At 55.8% G+C, this 17,694-nt stretch overlaps 2 protein-coding genes and 1 long non-coding RNA gene across 5 annotated transcripts in view; 2 read left to right on the top strand and 1 right to left on the bottom strand.

Moving 5' to 3' along the window:
• Positions 1-1,439: 1,439 nt before the first annotated feature.
• Positions 1,440-2,507, bottom strand: PIGC (phosphatidylinositol glycan anchor biosynthesis class C). Its single transcript, XM_051807337.1, has one exon. The coding sequence runs from the start codon at positions 2,432-2,434 to the stop codon at positions 1,556-1,558; it is 879 nt and encodes a 292-aa protein (XP_051663297.1). The 5' UTR covers positions 2,435-2,507; the 3' UTR covers positions 1,440-1,555.
• Positions 2,508-2,579: 72 nt separating this feature from the next.
• Positions 2,580-12,010, top strand: LOC127479912 (uncharacterized). 2 transcript variants are annotated; one of them, XR_007907718.1, is made up of 5 exons: positions 2,580-3,365; positions 3,462-3,715; positions 6,084-6,327; positions 6,425-6,622; positions 8,703-12,010. It is a non-coding gene; the product is annotated as an uncharacterized LOC127479912 (long non-coding RNA). The 2 variants fall into 2 exon arrangements; XR_007907719.1 differs by lacking the exon at positions 6,425-6,622 and having other exon boundaries at positions 2,580-3,715.
• A 2,474-nt stretch (positions 12,011-14,484) lies between these two features.
• Positions 14,485-17,694, top strand: part of SUCO (SUN domain containing ossification factor) — a 38,094-nt gene continuing 34,884 nt past the window's right edge. Inside the window, exon 1 of one of the 2 annotated variants that reach the window (XM_051805786.1) lies at positions 14,485-14,751. In XM_051805786.1, coding sequence (XP_051661746.1) covers positions 14,687-14,751 — 65 coding nt within the window. In that variant the 5' untranslated portion in view covers positions 14,485-14,686. The remainder of the gene's footprint in view (positions 14,752-17,694) is intronic. The other variant, XM_051805777.1, reaches the window with a different exon arrangement.

Below are 17,694 nucleotides of genomic sequence, written 5' to 3'. Positions count from 1 at the left end.
CTTTGGATGGCAGCATTACACTGGCATTAGCCCGGGGTCAAATGGGGCATCCTGGTCACTGAGCAGCAATCTGGGAAACCTCCCCGTGAAAAAAAAAACAGTCTCCTTTCCAAAGACCTAAAAAATGTCATCTTGACTCTGACATCTGGCTACTCTGTGTTCCCTGTGAGACCGCAGCACGGGCTCCAAACTGCTGCAGGTTTTAATTAAAACTAAAATGAGATGTAGTTGTCACCATGACGACCACAGCAACATTTAACACTTGGCAGGAGCTGTAACAAAGCACTGGAGGTGTTGGGGACTCCGCCGGGTTTTGCTCATTTCCGAGAAAACCCGAGGAACGCGGCAAGCGCCTGCTCCATAGGATGAGACCCTGGTGCTCGCAGGGCTGGGGTAAATCGAGCAGAAAGTTGCACTTCTGCAGTGCTGGGTTTCCAAAAGAGAAGAATTTCGTAAAAACCCGGGTGATACCAAACGTATCCCTGTGCAATGAGGCTGGGGCAGAGTATGGGCATCCCTTCCCTCTGGCAGTGCTGGCTCAGGAGGGTTTTGCTCCCCTGGGTGGCCGGAGCAGGGCTGGGGCTGCCGAGGGAAGGTGCCGGATGGGAGCAGGGAAAGCGAAAGTGCCAGGGAGGCCCTCCCGGCACGGGGTCCGGCTGTCCCGGCCTGGCCTCCGGTGAGACTTGTTTGCCAGGAGCGCCCTCTGTTGCGGTGTGAGCGGTGACGGACAGACGGACACCTGACAGACGGTGCCAGATGAGATCTTGATAGACCTCCCCCGCTGTCCCAGCAGCGTGAGCATCTCACCAGCTGGGGTTGCACCCATGAGGGGCTGTGCTGAGCTGCATCCCTCTGGATCAGGGTTTGGCCCTGCAGCGAGGCCTCATTAGCCTCTGAAAAAAGAGGAGAGGAAGGCATCATGCCCTCTCATCCCCTTCTCTCCCAGAGGATTTAGGATAGTGTGGTATCTGGCAGTGTCATGAGGCTATTCTGGCAGCAGTGACTGTCGGGGTGCAGGTGAGCAGGGCTGTGCACCACACCCATCCCAGGTGCCCTTGTGCTCAGTCCTGCAGGTCCCTCAGCACCCACCACCCCGCACCTCCACCCTGCCCGCAGTGACTCTCACCAGCCCCTTCCCCTCCAGCCCCCTGGGGAAGTGCTGTCAGTCTGCAGTGCACACACTGAGGGCCCGTGGGGCCCATCTGGGCCAGATGTGCATTTCCAAGTGGTGTTTCTGCTCAGGGGATGCACATCCCTCTGTTCCCGCCCCCCCCCCCCCCCCAAATTCAGGTATGGGTCTGCATGACCAGAGCAGACACCACCCTGCTCGTCTGCACCCCAAACTGCTGCAGGGACCAGCTGCTCTGCGGGGCTCAGCTCCTTTCCTCACCAAACCCAAGCAAGTCAGGTTTGGAAACAGATGCTGAAGGGAACATAAACATGGTCCTTGCTGCTGTGTGAGAGGCTTTATTGGGTCAGATGTTCTTCTGCCCATGGCTGTCCCCCAGCAAGGACCTTTGTACTGCTCACAGCAGAGGGTCCCTCCAGGCCAGGCCTACATGAGGAACCTGGAGAGGTCCTCCTTGATTTCAGCCTCATCCCACGGCCCGTGGATGTTGTCCTTGAGCAGCTGGAGGCGGATGAGGCAATAGGGGCAGAGGCAGGAGATGGTGAGCAGCAGTGAGGCAAAGAGCACGGCACCCACGCTGGAGATGGTGGCCAGTCCTGCCAGCGCCGCCAGCGCGAACAGCACCGTCACCCCCACGTAGCACTGGGGTGTCCGGGCCTTCAGCTTCTTCTGCAGCATGGGCCAGAGGGCAAAGATCTGCATGGCAAAGGTGACCATGACGAAGGCGTGGAGGGCGCGGGGAAGGCGCGAGGCCAGGCACACCGAGGCGAAGATGGCCATGTTGAGGGACAGCGTGCTGGACACGATGGCAGCGTTGGCGCCATAGTCGAAGAAGATGAGGTGGCCCAGGAGCATGAGGGCCGACATGGCGTAGATGGTGTCCGTGCTGATGGACTCGGTCAGTGTCTTCAGCACGGGCGAGAAGCCATAGGTGAAGGCAGCGAACACCAGCGTGCTCTTGAGGTCAGCCCAGCGCGTCCGCCCGCTCTCCCACCGCCCAGCCCCGCCGTCCACGGCGTCGAACAGGACGTAGCCGAGCAGCGAGGACACCAGGGCCGCCCCAAAGAGCCCCTGCGGGCTCAGCATCCCGGCGTCCATGTACCACCAGGTGAGCACGAAGACGCAGACGCTGCACAGCTGCTGCACCACCGCTCCCGACTGGAAGACGACGGCCCAGTAGCGGTACTGCCGGGCGTGCACGTTCTTCCGCAGCTCCTCCAGGAACCGCTGGTCCACGTAGTTATCGGGGAAGGGCTGTCGCTCGTACAACACCTTCTGCCACCGCCGCGCGGGGACCGGCTCCATGGCCCCGGGACGGGCGGGGGGCCCCGCACACACGGCCCCGCTCGGGCCCCGCTCGGGCCGCGCCGCCCCCGCCGCTGCCGGCGCCGCGCAGGGGCCGCCGGGCGCGCGGGGCCGCCCCCTGCCGGCCGGAGCCGCGGGACGTGGGACGGGCCGGGCGGGCCCGGGGTCCGGCAGCGCCGGGCACTGTCACACCGCGCCGGGCACCGTCACACCCCGCCGGGAACCCCCGCCCCGGGCTGCGCTCCCCGCGCCCAGCGAGCTGCTGCTCCCCGCAGCCGGCTGCGGGTGGGATCACGGGTCACCCCAGCTCCGTGCTGGGAGCTGCCCATCCCGAGTGCCGCGGCCCGTGTCCCACACGCAGGCTGCTGCCGGGCGGTGCTGGGCGCTGCCTCGCTCCTGCCTGCCCCCCCCCCCCCCCTTTCCCCCAAAAAACGGTCCGGCGGGAAGGAGGGATGCTCCTGCCGTGGTCCCACACCATGGCAAAGGGCTCTCCTGCAGCCCCAACGTGCTATTCTTAAGCGGCCACGGAGAAGGGCTCAGCCGGTCGGTGGGATTTGGCCGGGTCCTCTGTGTGCTTGGACATCCCCCTGCCTGTCCAGCCTTGCTGCTGGATACGTGACCCCAGCCTGTGCTGCAAGCCCCGCTCCCCGTTCCAGCCCAGCGAGGCACCTGCTTTTCTGGCCCAACCAGACTCCACGGCAGCCAGGTCGGGAGTCTGGGTGTGATGGTATGAGCACACGGTGCCCTTCCCTGAAGCTCCCGCCTGCTCACAGCTCAGTCTTGTCCTGCTCCCGGAGCCTGCCGGCACCCTCGAGAGTGGAGCAGGACGTGGGAAGGGAGAAGTCGTGGCTGAGCAGGGCTGGAGAGATGCAGCTCTGCAAGGACATCCATCTCCTGCACTGCCCATTCCCGAGCCAAAGGGGCTGAGCTAGTGTGTAGCAAGGGGACAGGGGCATGATAAGGGATGCAGGGAGGTTTCACAGAGGCCAGAAGTGTTTTCCCTAACTCTGTGTTTGTTTGTGCTCAGGTCAGAACCTTCCCAGCCCCGGAGAGGTGCTTGCTGCCGAAGAGCTGCTTACTTTGGCCTCAACTGAGAGGCCTCAGCCCAGGGTAAAGCAGCCCCAAACACTGCCCTGTTTGTGCTTCGGGAAGGGGCGTTTGTGGCTGTCCTGTCACGGTGGGAGCAGGCGAAAGAGCTAAAGGTTGTTTTCACCCCAGTGCCTGCCACAGGGGATTCTCCAAACAGGATCCCACCTCATCCAGATACGTGCAGAGCAGCAGGTAACCCTCACACTCCTGGTGTGCCTTTCGGGAGGGCCTCAGACTGAGCCACAGCACAGTGACATCTAAAACGTGCCACCTCCCAGCCCCATATCCCTGTACTTCCTCCACAGGGTAGGAGCAGCTGCTCACCCTGTGCAGGTACTCCATGCTGAGGGTGATGCCAGCAGCTTCCAGGACAGGATGGAGCTGGACTAAGTTTTAGCTGCCCTACCTAAAAGCCCTTAGCCCCATCCTTTGCACAGAGCTGTGCGTGCCTCCATATGCACAAGTGGGTGCCCACAGGGACAGGGAGTTCTGCCAGCTCCTGTGATTGCTGGCATTGCCTTGATGCCCAGGGCCTGGGAACTTGAGATTTTAACAAAATGTCCTTCTCCTAAAGTCATGGAGTAAAGCTAGGACACATGAGGAAATGTGGGAGGGCAGTATGCCACTCCTGGTCCCCTGGGAAGTGCCACAGCCACTACGAAGGAGGGACACCCATGGGCACTGGCAGTGCTGTGCTCTCGCTGGGAGTGGTGACAGGTTTGGTGTGATTTGGCCCTGGGGTCTTCTGCATATCTGTGATGCTTTGGGGACCAGGAAGAGCAGGCTGGGCTGGGGCACAAGGCTGCTTCCATGTGGTCAGGTCCATCTGGAAGCCCCAGTGGAAGGGGGAGAAAGAATATAGGTGAGGGGTACTCCTTGTGTCCCTTGAAGTCTCTGCTGTGGGCCACCAAAGTCCCCCTTGGAATCAGGGAGGGGTGGGAACCTGCTCTGGTTGGTGACTGGCAGCACCCCTGAGCCATGCTGGGCGATGCCAGCCATGGTGGCAGCAAAGCAAAACCCTCCAGGAGCTGCCACAGCAGCAGCTGTAGTTCCCCATGGGATGCTCAGCCACTGGATAAGGGGGTCACCCTGGCACTGGCTCTGCACCCTTGGCAGTGCCGACCCAGTGCCAAGACCCACAGGGCCCAGAGCCCATTTGGTGCCTGGGGGACCCAAATGTGCTCTGAGGAGGAGCAGCTGCCACTGCTGTGCCGGCCCTGTGTCCCCTGGGAGGGACAGTGTGTGCTCAGCCACGTGTGACTGCACCGCCCACAGTCCAAAGGGCAGCTGAGCCCTGCCCAGGTGGCCCAGACTTTGCCTGCAGATGAATGACTCCTCTGCCTGCAAAACAGGCAGGACCCACCACGGGACCTGCCACGTCACTGTCAGTCCCTGCTGGACAGAGGGGAACATGTGCTGTGGAGTCATTGCTCAGGTCATCTCTCAGCCCTCCTGGGGCTATGTGGCCAGTGGAGCTCTCTTGGCAGGGACAAGTAGTAGCTAAGGTCAAGGATGCAAAAGCTGTTTGTGAGCGTCTTAATTCCCCCTCTGGGTTCCATGCCAAAACACCTCCCTCACCTCATGATTATGTGTTCTCAAGTGCCACTGGCCTCTGGAGAGGCTGTAAGATGGTGAGTGCTTTGAGCCCCTCTGCTGAAATGCAGGAATGAGGAGCTGGATGCCATGGCACTACAAGCTTTGGGTATGCTGAGGACCCGTTGGCTTGGCTGTCCCCTGCCCTTTGCAAAAGGACCCCACTGGGGATTTGTTTAGTGTCTGCTGGGCTCTGAATGTTTGAATACACTGCTAAAGCTTTTTGGAAGGAAGGCTGGAAAAGGTGACAGGCTGGGACTGAAATAGCTGGGGCTGATCTAGACCTCCACTGGAGATATTCGAATATCAAAGTATCCTGGGCACTGCACCCCCACTGCCAGCTTGGGGCTGCCTCCAGGTGTGTCTGATTCTCTGTGGGGTGGGACCATCACTTGTGCCACAGAAATAGGCTTCAAAATAACTAAACAGCACAGTCTGCTACAGGTTTGAGCTTGCCTGGGACTGTGAGGATGCACATGGATCCTGCACCTCATCCTGTCCCTCGGGTAGGGCTCTTCCCCTGCATCCCTCCCCTGTCGCTCCACAGGGGTGACATAGCACAGTTATGGCTCTGGCTTTGTTTCTCTGCCAAGAGATCCCCCAGCCTCCCCCTCTGACCCTGGAGCTGAACCCTCCCTCCGCAGGAATGTTTTTCAGGGGGGAGGTTGGCACAATTCCAGCTGCTGAGTTTTTCCATGTCCAGAGACAGTCTCCTGCCTTAAATGGCTCCATGATACAGGCTGTGTCTGCTCTCCTGCAATCACCTATTTAAGGATTTTTTGGATTCAGTCCCCAGCACAAAGTGGGACGACACCAGCCCAGTGCCTTGCAGCTGAGCTGAGCTCCATGGTGGGATACTGGCGCAGACGGGGCTGGTTGCCCCGGGGTACCCTGCAGGGGTGTGCCTGGACACAGGCAGTCCAGTGCTGCTCCAGCTCTCCCAGGCCTCTTCTTTCCTTGTGTGCAGGTCAGATTCCCTGGATCAGGTCTGTGTTCTGGTCCCAGGGAATCCTGGGCCACCAGCAGTGTGTGAGCCAGGAGGTGCATCCCCTGTGCAGCGATGTCCTTGCTGTGGGCAGCCCGTGACACCGAGGGATGCTCCTGGGCCCCTCCGGCACAGCTCCTGCTCACAGCCTCACCACCCAGCCCCCTGAGCCCTCCTGTCCTCCACAGCATCTTCCACCGCCCAGGAAACCTTCTTGCAAGCTCAGGTGAGTCCCCTACAGGCTCAGTGGAGGCCCCACTGTCTGTCCACGTGCTGCAGTGCTGGTGGTGCAGCCATGATCCACACGGGTCTTTTATCTCAAGGCTGGACATTATGGGAACACTAGAAGCTCCTGGTAGGAATGTCACTGGTATCAGTATCCAAGCTCCCTGTCCCAGGGCACAACCTGCCCTATGGAGAGGATCCTGCCCCAGGATGCAAGCTGGAAATTTGCTGCAGACCCCATAGATGCATCCCCAGGTGGATGGCCCCTACTCAGGACAGAGAGGACCTAAATGCTGGTGAGTTGCCATTTTCCCTTGTGGCAGCATCTGAGGGACACAGGGGACAGGGTGGGCAAGACTTAAGAGCTTACGAGGGAGAATAGGGAGAATAGGAAGGGAGACAGTGGGAAGGAGCAGCCAGAGAAGGGGGAAACTTGTACCGTCCCAGACAACGAGCTGAGATGAGGAGGTGCAAAGGCTGCTGGAGAAACCCAGTAATGCTGCTCAAGGCTGGGCAGAGCAGTCCAGGAAACTGGGATGGGGTCTGAGGAGCCCAGGCTGGACTGGCATCTGCCAGGGCAAGGTTTAGGATTCACTGAGCAGAGGGAGAAGGATGTGACTGTGGAACTCGGCTGAGCACCTGGACTAGGAGAGGTGCAATGTGGAAAGGCACACGCTTGCAGGGGCGTGACCTCTGGAAGTCACAGCACGTGGGGCAGCTGTGAAACTGAGCTCCCTCAGTCCTGGCATTTCTGGACGGTGTGCATGGATCAGGGAAGCCTCATGGCAAAACACCCTCCTCACTGCCCACTCTGGGGAGAGGGACAAGCCAGCCTAGCCATGGCCCTGCCCAGCTCCAGGGCAGGGGGCAGCAGGGGCCTGTTCTGTAGGGGAACTCCATGAAGGCCAAGGTATCACGTAGTAAAGATGCTTTTGTTTTCTAATCTGCTTAAAAAAAAAGTTTCCCAACCCTAGGAAAGTGGATGTCAGCAGTGTGCTCTGCCAGCTGCAGGGTGCTCCAAGGTGGGCCAAGTCCAACCTTCAGCTGCCCAGATAAGCTCAGCTCAACCCTCAGCTGTATGTGGCATGTCCCTAAGGCAAAGACACAGGGAGAAAACCAAACGAAACCACTGCCTGTGGAATCTGAGCATGGGTTGGCATGGAAGCTGAAAGGTGAAAATTTCCAAGATTCAGGAGTGAGGAGTCTTACAGTGGCAAAACACTGAAAAATCCAACTTGCTGGAGGGCAAAAGCAATGTACCACTGGGGAGAGCTGGTGACCAGGGTGGTTCTGTCTGGAGCCACACACCAGGTCCCCCATCTCTCCATCAGTGTGAACTTCATATGGCAGCCACTTCCTTCTCCTTGCAGCTCTGGGACACAGAGCAAGAGGTGTGAAGGGACCTGGAATTTCTTAACAGGGATTTTATTGTCTGCCCAGGGAATATTTTTGTTCTGTAAATGAGGAGGGGGATGGGGGATGAAACACTTTTATAGGAAGTGTAGCTGGGGGAAAATTTGGTGTGCACAGGTCAAAAAGAGGTTGTAACTCACGGCTTTAGCTGGTGCACTGCGAGAGGATCCTCCTCTCTGTGCTCACCTTCCCATTTGCCTGGTAGAGAAACCTTTGTTCAAACCCTAACCCTAAGCCTGGAAACACTGTGATTTCACAGGAGGTATTCACCCCAGGAGCCCTTCCTGCCCTCTCCCCATGAGCCTCCAAGCAGGAGCCCATGTGCTTGGGAAGAGCAGTGTGATGTTGGGGCTGAGCACTTCTTCCTGCAACATGAGCTTGTCCTACTCTGGAACACAGGGAAGGAGGGTCCCTGGGCCCAGCCCTGCAAGACGTGCATGTTCCCTTGGGAACACAGGGGTCCCTGAGGAGTGACATTCCTGCTACCAGCCACCCTCGCACTCGTCTCCCTGTTTTTAAATATCTGCCAGGGAGGGGATGGAGCCAGGTGGGAATTCAGTTTATTGTAGTAGTTGGGAGAAAGGGGAAGGGAAACAGCTGAGCCTGTGGCATTCCCTGTGTATGCCTGGCTGGCCTTCTCATCTCTCATCCCCACCACTTGGATCTAGTGGAGGTGCTCCTGCTCCTGCAGAGGCTGTGCTACTCTCCCAGCACATTCCTGGCACTGCTGACCTGTGGGATCACCTGCTTTGGCCTTGGTTTGCATGTGGCCATGGAGAGAACCCAGCACTAGGTTGCACCGGGTGCTTTCCCAGCCCTCGGGTGAGAGGGTGAAGAGGGCAGGGGAAGCTTCAGCCCACGCTGTCCTCCCAGAAACGAGAGCCAAAAAAAGCTTTACACCTCCATCATGAAGTTTTACCGTTTCTCAGTTTCTGCAGTGAAATTTGCTTTTTCTTTTCCCAGGGGGGCTCAGACAGCAGCTGTCGGGAAGAACCTGGGGGGACCAAGGCACCCACCACCTCTGTTCACCCCACTGGAAGCCCCTTGTCCCACACCACATTTCCATCATGTGATCAAGAGTTAATTTTGACGCTGCCGGGAGCGTTTGGACTTTCCCTGTTCCGCCAGCCCTGTCAGATGGCGAGAGAAGCTCCTCAGCTGCTGACCACGTTTGTCTTCTCCAGCAGGCAGTGGCCTCTGCACTGGTGTCACAGCACTGAGCCGAGATGCTGCTGAAGATTGTACCCAGAACACCTGCCAGCCGGGCTAGGAGAAGGTGGGTCCCTTCTTGAAGCCATTTTCTATCCATTCCCAAGCACTGGCTGTAGGAAATGGTGTTTTCTGCCATGCAGAGGCTTCGTGGTTCTGAAACAGGGCCGGGAGATGCTGAGGCTTCCCGCTGTACCCTGCCTGGGCATCCCTGCTGGAGCAATCACTTAATCTCCTGTTTCTAGGCAAAGTCGAAATTTGAATGAAGCCACATGAAATGAGCAAATCAAATACAAATGTTTTCAAAAGTGGCATTCCCATCTCAATTCATTTTCTTCATCTTACTTAAAGTTTGGACTTTCAGTGTTTGAGCCAGGTGGAGGAGACCTGGACCTGGCTTTGCCCTCCACGAGCCACGCCAGGGGCTGTCCTAGGTGGTCCTGGCTGTGGCTCCATCCGTGCTTTTTGGAGCTGTGGCACTGTGCCACCTGTGCCAGATTTCAAGGCTCTTCCAGGCAGGATTGGGGCTGGCAGGAGATCTGAGCAGTCGCTCTCCTGCACCAGGTCACACGGCCCCTGCTGGATGTCACCGTGTCCCGCTGTCCCTCCCTGCCAGACGCTCCTCGGCGCCAGCCCACGTTAATTAACCCTAACGAGGCTCCGTGCACAGCCAGGACTTCGGTGATCCGGGAATCTGCAGCTGGATCAGCTGGTCACTGTGACCGCGGTCACAGCCCGGCATGGCGTCCCTCGGGATTTTAAAGGAGTGGGAGCGAGAATCAGCGTCCATGCAGGGGGATGTCCGGGACCCACGTTTGGGACCGCAGAGGCACAGCCCATGTATCAGAGACAGTTTGCTGAGTGACGAAAGAGCAATTATCAACTCAGCTGGAGGCAGAGTTGCTCCTGTTTGATTTTCCAAGGAAAATTATTCCAACTTCTTTCCCCGCCTCTGCCGCCCCCCCCCCCAGCTTGTTTCCTTTCAGTGAGAATCACAGAAGAAATAAAAGAAATCGAGGATTTTTTAAAGTTTTATGCTGGTTTGCTGGATTCTCTCCTGCAAGTGGTTAACGGTTCACCTAAAGTCAGAGGAAGGTCTCTGAAGCAATCTTGCAATTTACAACTTTTCCTTTACCAAGTAAGAAACAGTCAGGAAATTAAACAGGAAATTGTGTCTGGAAGGAACAAAAGTTGCGTTGTCAGAACCTGCTTATGAAAGATTTACTTTGTTTTAACCAGTAAGGAGCCAAGATCAATAGTCAGAATAGGAAGGAGTTTGTGTGAATTAAATCACATGTGGAAAAAAAAAACTAAACAAAAACCCAACACTTGGTAAAACAAGAAGCCTTTGTAAAGAGCAGATAGGGATGAATGGGAGAGAAGTCTTAGCCACTGCAGCAAACAAGTGCTGGAAAGTGCTAGAAGGAGAAGCCCAGTGTGTACCCCAGCATCAAGTATCTCTCCAGAAGTCAAACACTGCTCCACGGCCTCAGTTCCCAAATCTCTAGGAGATACTCCACAGCCAGCAGGACACACAGGGCCTGTTTGAGTGCAGTGGACAAGCACTGCCCCATCACTGCACAGGTAAAACTGCAGCACCTTCTCTCTCCTCCCGCTCAGAAGGTGCCCCTTGGGTGGCCACCTCCAGCTCTCCCTACCCAGGGTGCCAAGCACCACAACCCGGCTTTTATTCCCCGTCAGCAGAGGGGTGTTCCCCACCCAGTGGATGCAGGGTGAGTGGTGGCTCAAATTCAGCCCTAGAAGGGCCAACTGTTTGTGGGAATTCCACCAGCTCGCCTCACCCTGGGGTTTTCCGTGAGGAATTTGGCCAAGAGCAAGCCAAAAAACCTTGCTGCAAATATGCAGCAACTTTGAGAATCCCGTCCAAATACTTGCTCCCGGGTAACCCCACAGTCCATTGGGTTTTGGGTTAATTATGGGCTCTAATTGGGAGATTGGGTGATCTGCAATTGTTTTTACCATTATACTGCTCATCTTATCAGCGGCTGAGAAACAAGCTCAGCAAGCACTGGTATGTGGGTGTGTCACAGGTGATGCACTGAAACCCCTTCTGGCTGACCCAGGCTCTTTTGGTTCATGCCTGGTGGGGACTGACTTGAGGGGGTTTTTCCTCCAGGATCCTGACCAGTCACTGCCGTGGTTCCCCTGAAATGGTCTGTGCTCTGTGACAGCTCTTCAGCTGCCTTTGCTCTGAGCTGTGTGTGATCAATCTCCCGCTGGTAACGGGATCGTAGCGTGCGGGAGCTGTGCCAGGGAGAGCAGCCACATGGGCTGAGCAAGTGTGGCTTCACAGCCTTCTCCTCTGCTCTTGGGGACAAGCTCCTGGAGATGAGGCTGGAGGAATTACAGTCCCGAGAGCACAGCAGAGGCTGACAATGGACACGGTCCCAGCCGCACGCCATGGCAGTGCTGACGGAAGTGCTCTGGCTGGAAGGTCTTGGCAGTGGGTTAATAAATGCTTACCATCCCTCCCAGCAGACAGCTAAGCAGTTGTTTGAATTTCCAGTGCTTCATGGACAGATTTCTCTACTGCTCTGGTCCTGGCCATCCCCAACACACACAGTTTGTAGGATGGGGAAATGCTCTGTGCCTGCTGGGTGAGGTGCCCACGGGCGAGTCCTCCAGCTGGAGGCAGGACAGGTGTGCCCCTCACCTGGCACCTCCCTATGCTGACACTGCTCTCCCTCACAAGGGAAGGTGCCATAACTCTGGCAGCATCCACAACCGAGACAAGTTCTACACAGGTCCCTGGGGTCATGTCCAGGCAGGAGGCAGAGGGAGGCACCTGCAGCTGGAGCTCAAATCACCTTGCCCCCTCCGGCCCCACAGGGAGAGCTGTGGCACTCCCTGGTGTGGTTACAGCAGCTGCAGGTGGGACATGCACTGCTGCTCCCACAGCTTGGGGAATTTCCCACTGCTGAGGCAGCTCCCTGTGGCCGGCATGTAGGCGTGTCCCTGGGCACAGAGGATTTTCATGGCCCTGCTCTGGGTCCCTGGGGGAACAGCTGGGCCTTCCCCAGCGTACCTCTGCTCATAACCCTCCCCCAGAGACCCCACACACAGCCTCAGATCCACGCCATGCCATGTCTTAGCTCTGGCACCACAAAAGGCTGGAAAAACCCTCATGGTAAAGGTGCTGTCTCATGCCTTGCTGGTGACGTGAAGTGGGTTCTCAGCATTTTTCAGGACTTACCTCACTCCTGTAACTGTCTGGGCCTGCTCCTGGAGCAACAGGACCCAGCCAGGTAGTGGAGGAGCCAGGCTCCCCACTGACCCACTGGGAGAGCTGCCAGCGGGCACTCGCTCTGGGGACATGGAGCAGGCACTGCCAGAGCCACCCTCCTGGCTGCCTTCATCTTGGAATAACCCCTACTGTGGCTCAGTGAGCCTGTTTTCCTCTGTGAGATGCTGGTGTTAAATCCCATGGGTTTCTTTGAAACTTACCAGTGACTCGCAGAGGAATTCCCCGTGGAGTCCCAGCCCTTCCCAGCAGCTCAGAGCCAGGTTTCTCATTAGTGCATGTACATATCTCCAAGGCTGGTGTCAAGAGGTTGGTGCTGGACTTTTCAGTGGTGTCCAGTGACAGTACAAAAAGCAACCGCCATAAACTAAACCACAAGAAGTTCCACCTCAACATGAGGAAGACCTTCTTTCCATGGAGGGTGGCAGAGCACTGGAACAGGCTGCCAGGGAGGTTGTGGAGTCTCCCTCTCTGGAGACATTCCAAACCCACCTGGATGTGTCCCTGTGTCATCTGCTCCAGGTGACCCTGCCTTGGCAAGGGGGTTGGATTGGATGCTCTCCAGAGCTCTTTTCCAACCCCAATGATTCTGTAGTTCTGGTTAAGCTGCAAGGTGTGGGGCAGAGGGCACTGCTTTGCACCCTGGCTCACAGCTGTGCTGTTATCCCCCCATTTTACAAACAGACATATCAGGGATGCAGCAAGGATCCTCCTGCGACAGCCCCCTCCTCAGGCACTGCAGGGCAGGCTGTCTCTGTCACAGGATGGTCTGTGGTTTGCTGGGAGGGGGATTAAAACCCCAGCCTGTGCAGGGATGGGGCACAAAGCTGGAGCTTCTCCCTCATCCCTTCTCCTCCATGCATTGCAATGCAGGCCTGTCTGCTGTCTGTGGCACGTGGAGCTCTTGGAAGGGCAAGGGATGCCGGGTGTTAACAAAAGCACAGAGTTACAGGGTGAAAAATCAGGAAAAGAACAAAGACTCTCCAGAGGTTTCCAGTGCTGGCTGAGTCCAGTCACGACATCCCGCAGCTCAGCGGCCCCTCGCTGAGCCCTGCAGGCACCCGGGAAGGCTCTAAGGGCTGGGTGATGGGGTTGGAGCTGCTCTGGGGAAAACAGGGCTCTCTGTGACCTGGGAGGGCCCTGATCCCGCCCGGGTTGCCGTGAGTCACCCGTGCCCAGCAGGCAGAGCTGTCCTTCCTCGTTCAGAGTCCTGACATGTGCACGTTTCCAGCGTGGCATCCCCGTGACTAATCCACCTGTGCCTTCCCGGGCTCCCCGCGGGCGGGGAGAGCTCTGTGTCGCTGCTGTGGCGGGGAGAGCTCTGTGTCCCTGCTGTGTCCCTGCTGTGTCGCTGCTGTGTCGCTGCTGTGTCGTGCCTCGCTGCTCCCACCGCGTCTCCTGTCCTTGGGAACCAAACCCCCAGCTCTGTGTGAGCCGCAAGGATGGTGTTCCTGGCTCGGTGTAAAGCCCACCTCATGCGACACTGCAGATGGCCAGAATTAGGCTTGGTTACCAGCAAAATGCCTGTTGTTTTTGATAATAACTGTTGTGTTTTTCTACCAGTTCACCAAAACGTGCCAGTGCCAGGCAAGGCTCCTCCCTTCTGTCCCACATCGCCCTCAGGCTCCCCTGTATTCCCTGAGCATCTCCCAGCAGCGCTGGCCTCTGGCTGTGCTCGGCTCCCCCTCGCACAGTGGATATAAATATGCACCGAACATCTTAATGACCCCTCACACACACGGGGGTGGAGCCTGACCCCGCTGCCCACCACGGGCCCCCTCAGGGCGCCCTCAAAATGGCGGCCGGGGCCGCGTACAGCCGATCTCCTGTCCGGAACTACAACTCCCGGCAGCCCCCGCGCGCCTTCCCCTCTGGAGGGGCCTCAGCGCTCAGCAGCCCCCAGAGAAGCCTGATCAAAATTTTAAACAAACAATTTAAAGCTATCGTGTCGGAGCGCTGTTGCTTAAGACGTCCCTTGGAACGGTGGAAGTGACGGTTTTAGCGAGCCTCGCGGCCTCCGGTTTGGCCGCCAGCCGCCGTTTATCACTATGGCGATTTCCCTTTAACGGCTCTCCTGACTCGGGCACCTCACGGAGGGGGTCCTTGGAGGTGCAAGGGCACAGCCCAATCGGCGGGCTCGGGAGGCGGGGCCAGCGCGCGGGACGCTCAGGCCATTGGCTGACGGGCGCGAAGCGGGGGGTGACGCGCATCCTTCCAGCTCAGCGTGTGAGGGGGTAAAAGGGGCGGGGCCGGAGTGTAAGGGGGGCAGTAACGGCCGGGCTCGCGCGCCGGGAGGGGCTTTGCGCAGGCGCCGCCGTTGCCCCGCAGGCAGCGCGTGCCGCCGCTCGCGCCGCGCGTAGGGAGGGGTCGCGCGCGACAACGGCCGGAGCCCCGCGCCGCCCTCACGGAGCCGCCGGGGCTGAGGGAGGATGAGCCGCCGCCGCTGCACGGCCCGCACAGGGAGAGCCGGGAGACCATGAGGGAGCCGCCCCGCCGGCCCCTGGCCCTGGGCTCCTGCCTCCTGCTCTGCGCCCTGCTCTGGTGAGTGCCGGCCCCTCAGCCCCCCCGCCGCAGCAGCCGGGGAGGGATGCGGGGATGGGGCCCTGGGGGATCACAGGATTGTGAGGGTTGGAAGGGAGCTCTGGAGATCAACCAGTGCCCCCACCCCCACCCAGGCAGGGTCACCGGGAGCAGGTGACACAGGGGCGCGTCCAGGTGGGCTTTGAACGTGTCCGGAGAGGGAGACTCGCCGACCTCCCCGGGCAGCCCGGGAAGGTAAGGTGTTTGTTTTTGGGAACACAGGGATGCGCCGCTGTGCTGGCAGCGCGGAGGCAGGTGGTGGCTGTCGGGAGGGCGATCCCCCGTGAGCCGCAATAGTCACCTGGTGCAGACAAGCGGCCCCAGGTGAGGGTTGAACCCGCACACCGGGGTTCAAAGTTACCTACGTGTGTTGTTCCCTCTCTGTGTTTTTACTGGAGGTATCCTTGCCTTTCCAATTTCAGGCTGAACTCTTGCACTGTTCTCTGGAAGATCATGATGCTTTATTCTTGAAATCCTTTTTCTGAGTCTGTCAGAAGTTGTGTTGAATTAAACCCAATGAACCTTCTTATTTTTGCATTGATTACGCCTCTGACAGTGTGTTTCATGGTGATTACCTCAGCTAGGTTTTGTTCCAGCATCTCCTGTTTACTTTGTTTTCAAACTTCCTTAAGAGATGTTATTTACCAGAGCACAAATATTAGGAGACTGTATTTATGTGTGGTAAGTTCTGGGCCTCTTAAACTTTGGCCTTCTTTGAACTTGGTGAGTCACTGTTTGAGAACTGATAGGCAGCAAACTGCAAATATTGAAAACTGAACAGCCACAATTGTGCTACTTTAGCACGGTTCCTGTAGGTTGTTCAGATAGGCTGCTTAAAAAGAGAAATAACCTTGAAGTTCTGTCTTGTCTCACCATTGATTCCAGTTGGATGAAGAGAGGGAGCCTAGGCATCTCCCAGTACAGAATCAGTTGCAAATCTGGTGCTGACACTTGTGTTACGGGATTTGAACAGTCCTGGAGCAAATTTGGTTCATGTCATCACATTTTTGTTTGTAGGAGACAAAAGTGAGTCTAAAAAGTGCTTGAAAACTCAATTAAAACAAAAAGGCTTCTGGCCACGAGGGTTTGATCAAGTGAGCTGTGAGCCCCATAAACTGTCTCCAGACAGCTTTGCTCTTACTCCTTGGACAACTAGGTTTCTTCTCACAGAAGGTTCTAGTTGTATAGCAAGGATTCTTATTAGGAAATGATTAGGAAAACAGTTTTTGTTTCTTGCTTGGAGTACCTTGAAGGCTGATAATCCGTTCCTGCCTCCAGGTAATTTGTTAGGGAAGGTGTTCTCAGCTTAACGATCAGCAGATGGTCAGGACGGATTTTTTTTCTTGCTGTGTTCTTAGTCTGCTGTTTGAACAGAACTCTTCAGTTTGAGGAAAAGTTCAGGCACCTATTCCATATTGGTGAGGGAACATCACATCCAGCTAACTTGTTTGGAATAATATACCTGTCTTGTAAATCTCTGATAATTCTGTGTTCCTCTGGGGTATGGTTAGGAGACATAAATTTGCATTAGAGAGTCTAAAATCCCCTGTCTGCAAGGATGGCATTGTGACTATGATCATGTCGGAATTGTAATTGGAAAGCCTTGAAGTCTATTGATTCCTTCATTGTTGCTGGATTGTGATAAGTTGTGATGTATTTAACTTTTTACTGAAAAGAAAATCAGCACCTTTGTTCACATAAGCAGTTAAGAACCTTCGAGTAGCAAATGGAAGGCTTTGTGTTATAAATGTTGGCTTTTTAAATTTAGTTGTCTTGAAATGTAATTTTCAAAGGGTTTAGTGCCACTAGGAGAGAACCTCTTTCCTTACAGGCAGCACTAGTGGTCAACAGATGATCAAATTAAAACCAAAAAGACAGGGGAAAAGAACAGAAGACAAAACAATTGCTGAAAGAACACTCAGGGCTGCTTGGACCCCCTTATCTTTCTTTTTTTTTTTTTTTTTGACCTGGGCTTTGTTTTACTTTTGGGTACATGTTGCTTCTTTCTTTGAAATTAAGCATAAACCAGGAACTTTTTAGTCTCCCATCAGGCATTTTCAAGCTCACCTAAAGAAGTTGGTTCAGTAGGGAAGTACCAATTGGTAAAAGTCAGGGGTGGTGGTGGGGGAAATATTGATTTGACATGTTTTTTTTTTAACTGGAAGATGCCATCCTGTAAGTTAAAAATGTGACTGTGTATTAGGAAGTGTACAAAAAACACAGAAGCTTGAGCACAGGGGTTTGTTAGCCAGTGTCACTTCAATAAAAGCCACGCGATGCTCTTTGGTTTGGGAGTGCAGGGTCAGAGTTGTCTCTACTGGAGGCTTTCTGAAGCTGGAGCAGACACAGCTCTGACAGACCTGAGCCAGCGAGGTTGTTCCAAGTTTCAGAAGAGCGGGATGCCTGCATGGCTTTAGGGAAATACTTTTGATGGAGGTATGGCTCAGGAATGTAGTGCTCTAAAAATAATAGGCATCTGTGCAGATTGGAGCTTTGACTGTGCCTGACAAATGACTCCTGCTGTCCTGAATTTACAAAGATTTTCTTAATGCTTTAGTTAATCCCTTTGTGTGGGTGATCATAATGTAAAAAATACATTTAAAACTTGTAGTGCTTTGTAGTTTGCCAATATAGAGAGCTATAAGTGGAGAAGATTTAGGAGCTTATAGGAATACCAGTACTATCAGGAGCGAGACCAGCTGTGACAGTTGTTTGAAGAGTAACCTGTGTAAATTGTTCTGACCTCAGCTTTTGCTGCACTTGCTGGGTGTTAGCTGTGAGTTTAATAAAGAAATCCTACAGTAATTTGCCTTTCTATCCCGGAAAGTTCATTGCCACATCCTCATTTACTCAGCTTTTATGAGCTCTTATCCTTGGGTTTACAACTGTGAGTAAATGGAAGAT

The sequence above is a fragment of the Manacus candei genome, unplaced genomic scaffold, assembly GCF_025592945.1.
Source record: "Manacus candei isolate 608988 ecotype Guabito, Panama unplaced genomic scaffold, ASM2559294v1 h1tg000005l, whole genome shotgun sequence".
Lineage (NCBI taxonomy): Eukaryota > Metazoa > Chordata > Aves > Passeriformes > Pipridae > Manacus > Manacus candei.
Note: the sequence above shows the minus strand (reverse complement) of the source record. Positions and strands in the feature narration are given on the sequence as shown.

Excerpts from the sequence above, each read along its gene's own strand:
- PIGC (XM_051807337.1), bottom strand. The coding sequence starts at position 2,434 with ATGGAGCCGGTCCCCGCGCGGCGGTGGCAGAAGGTGTTGTACGAGCGA.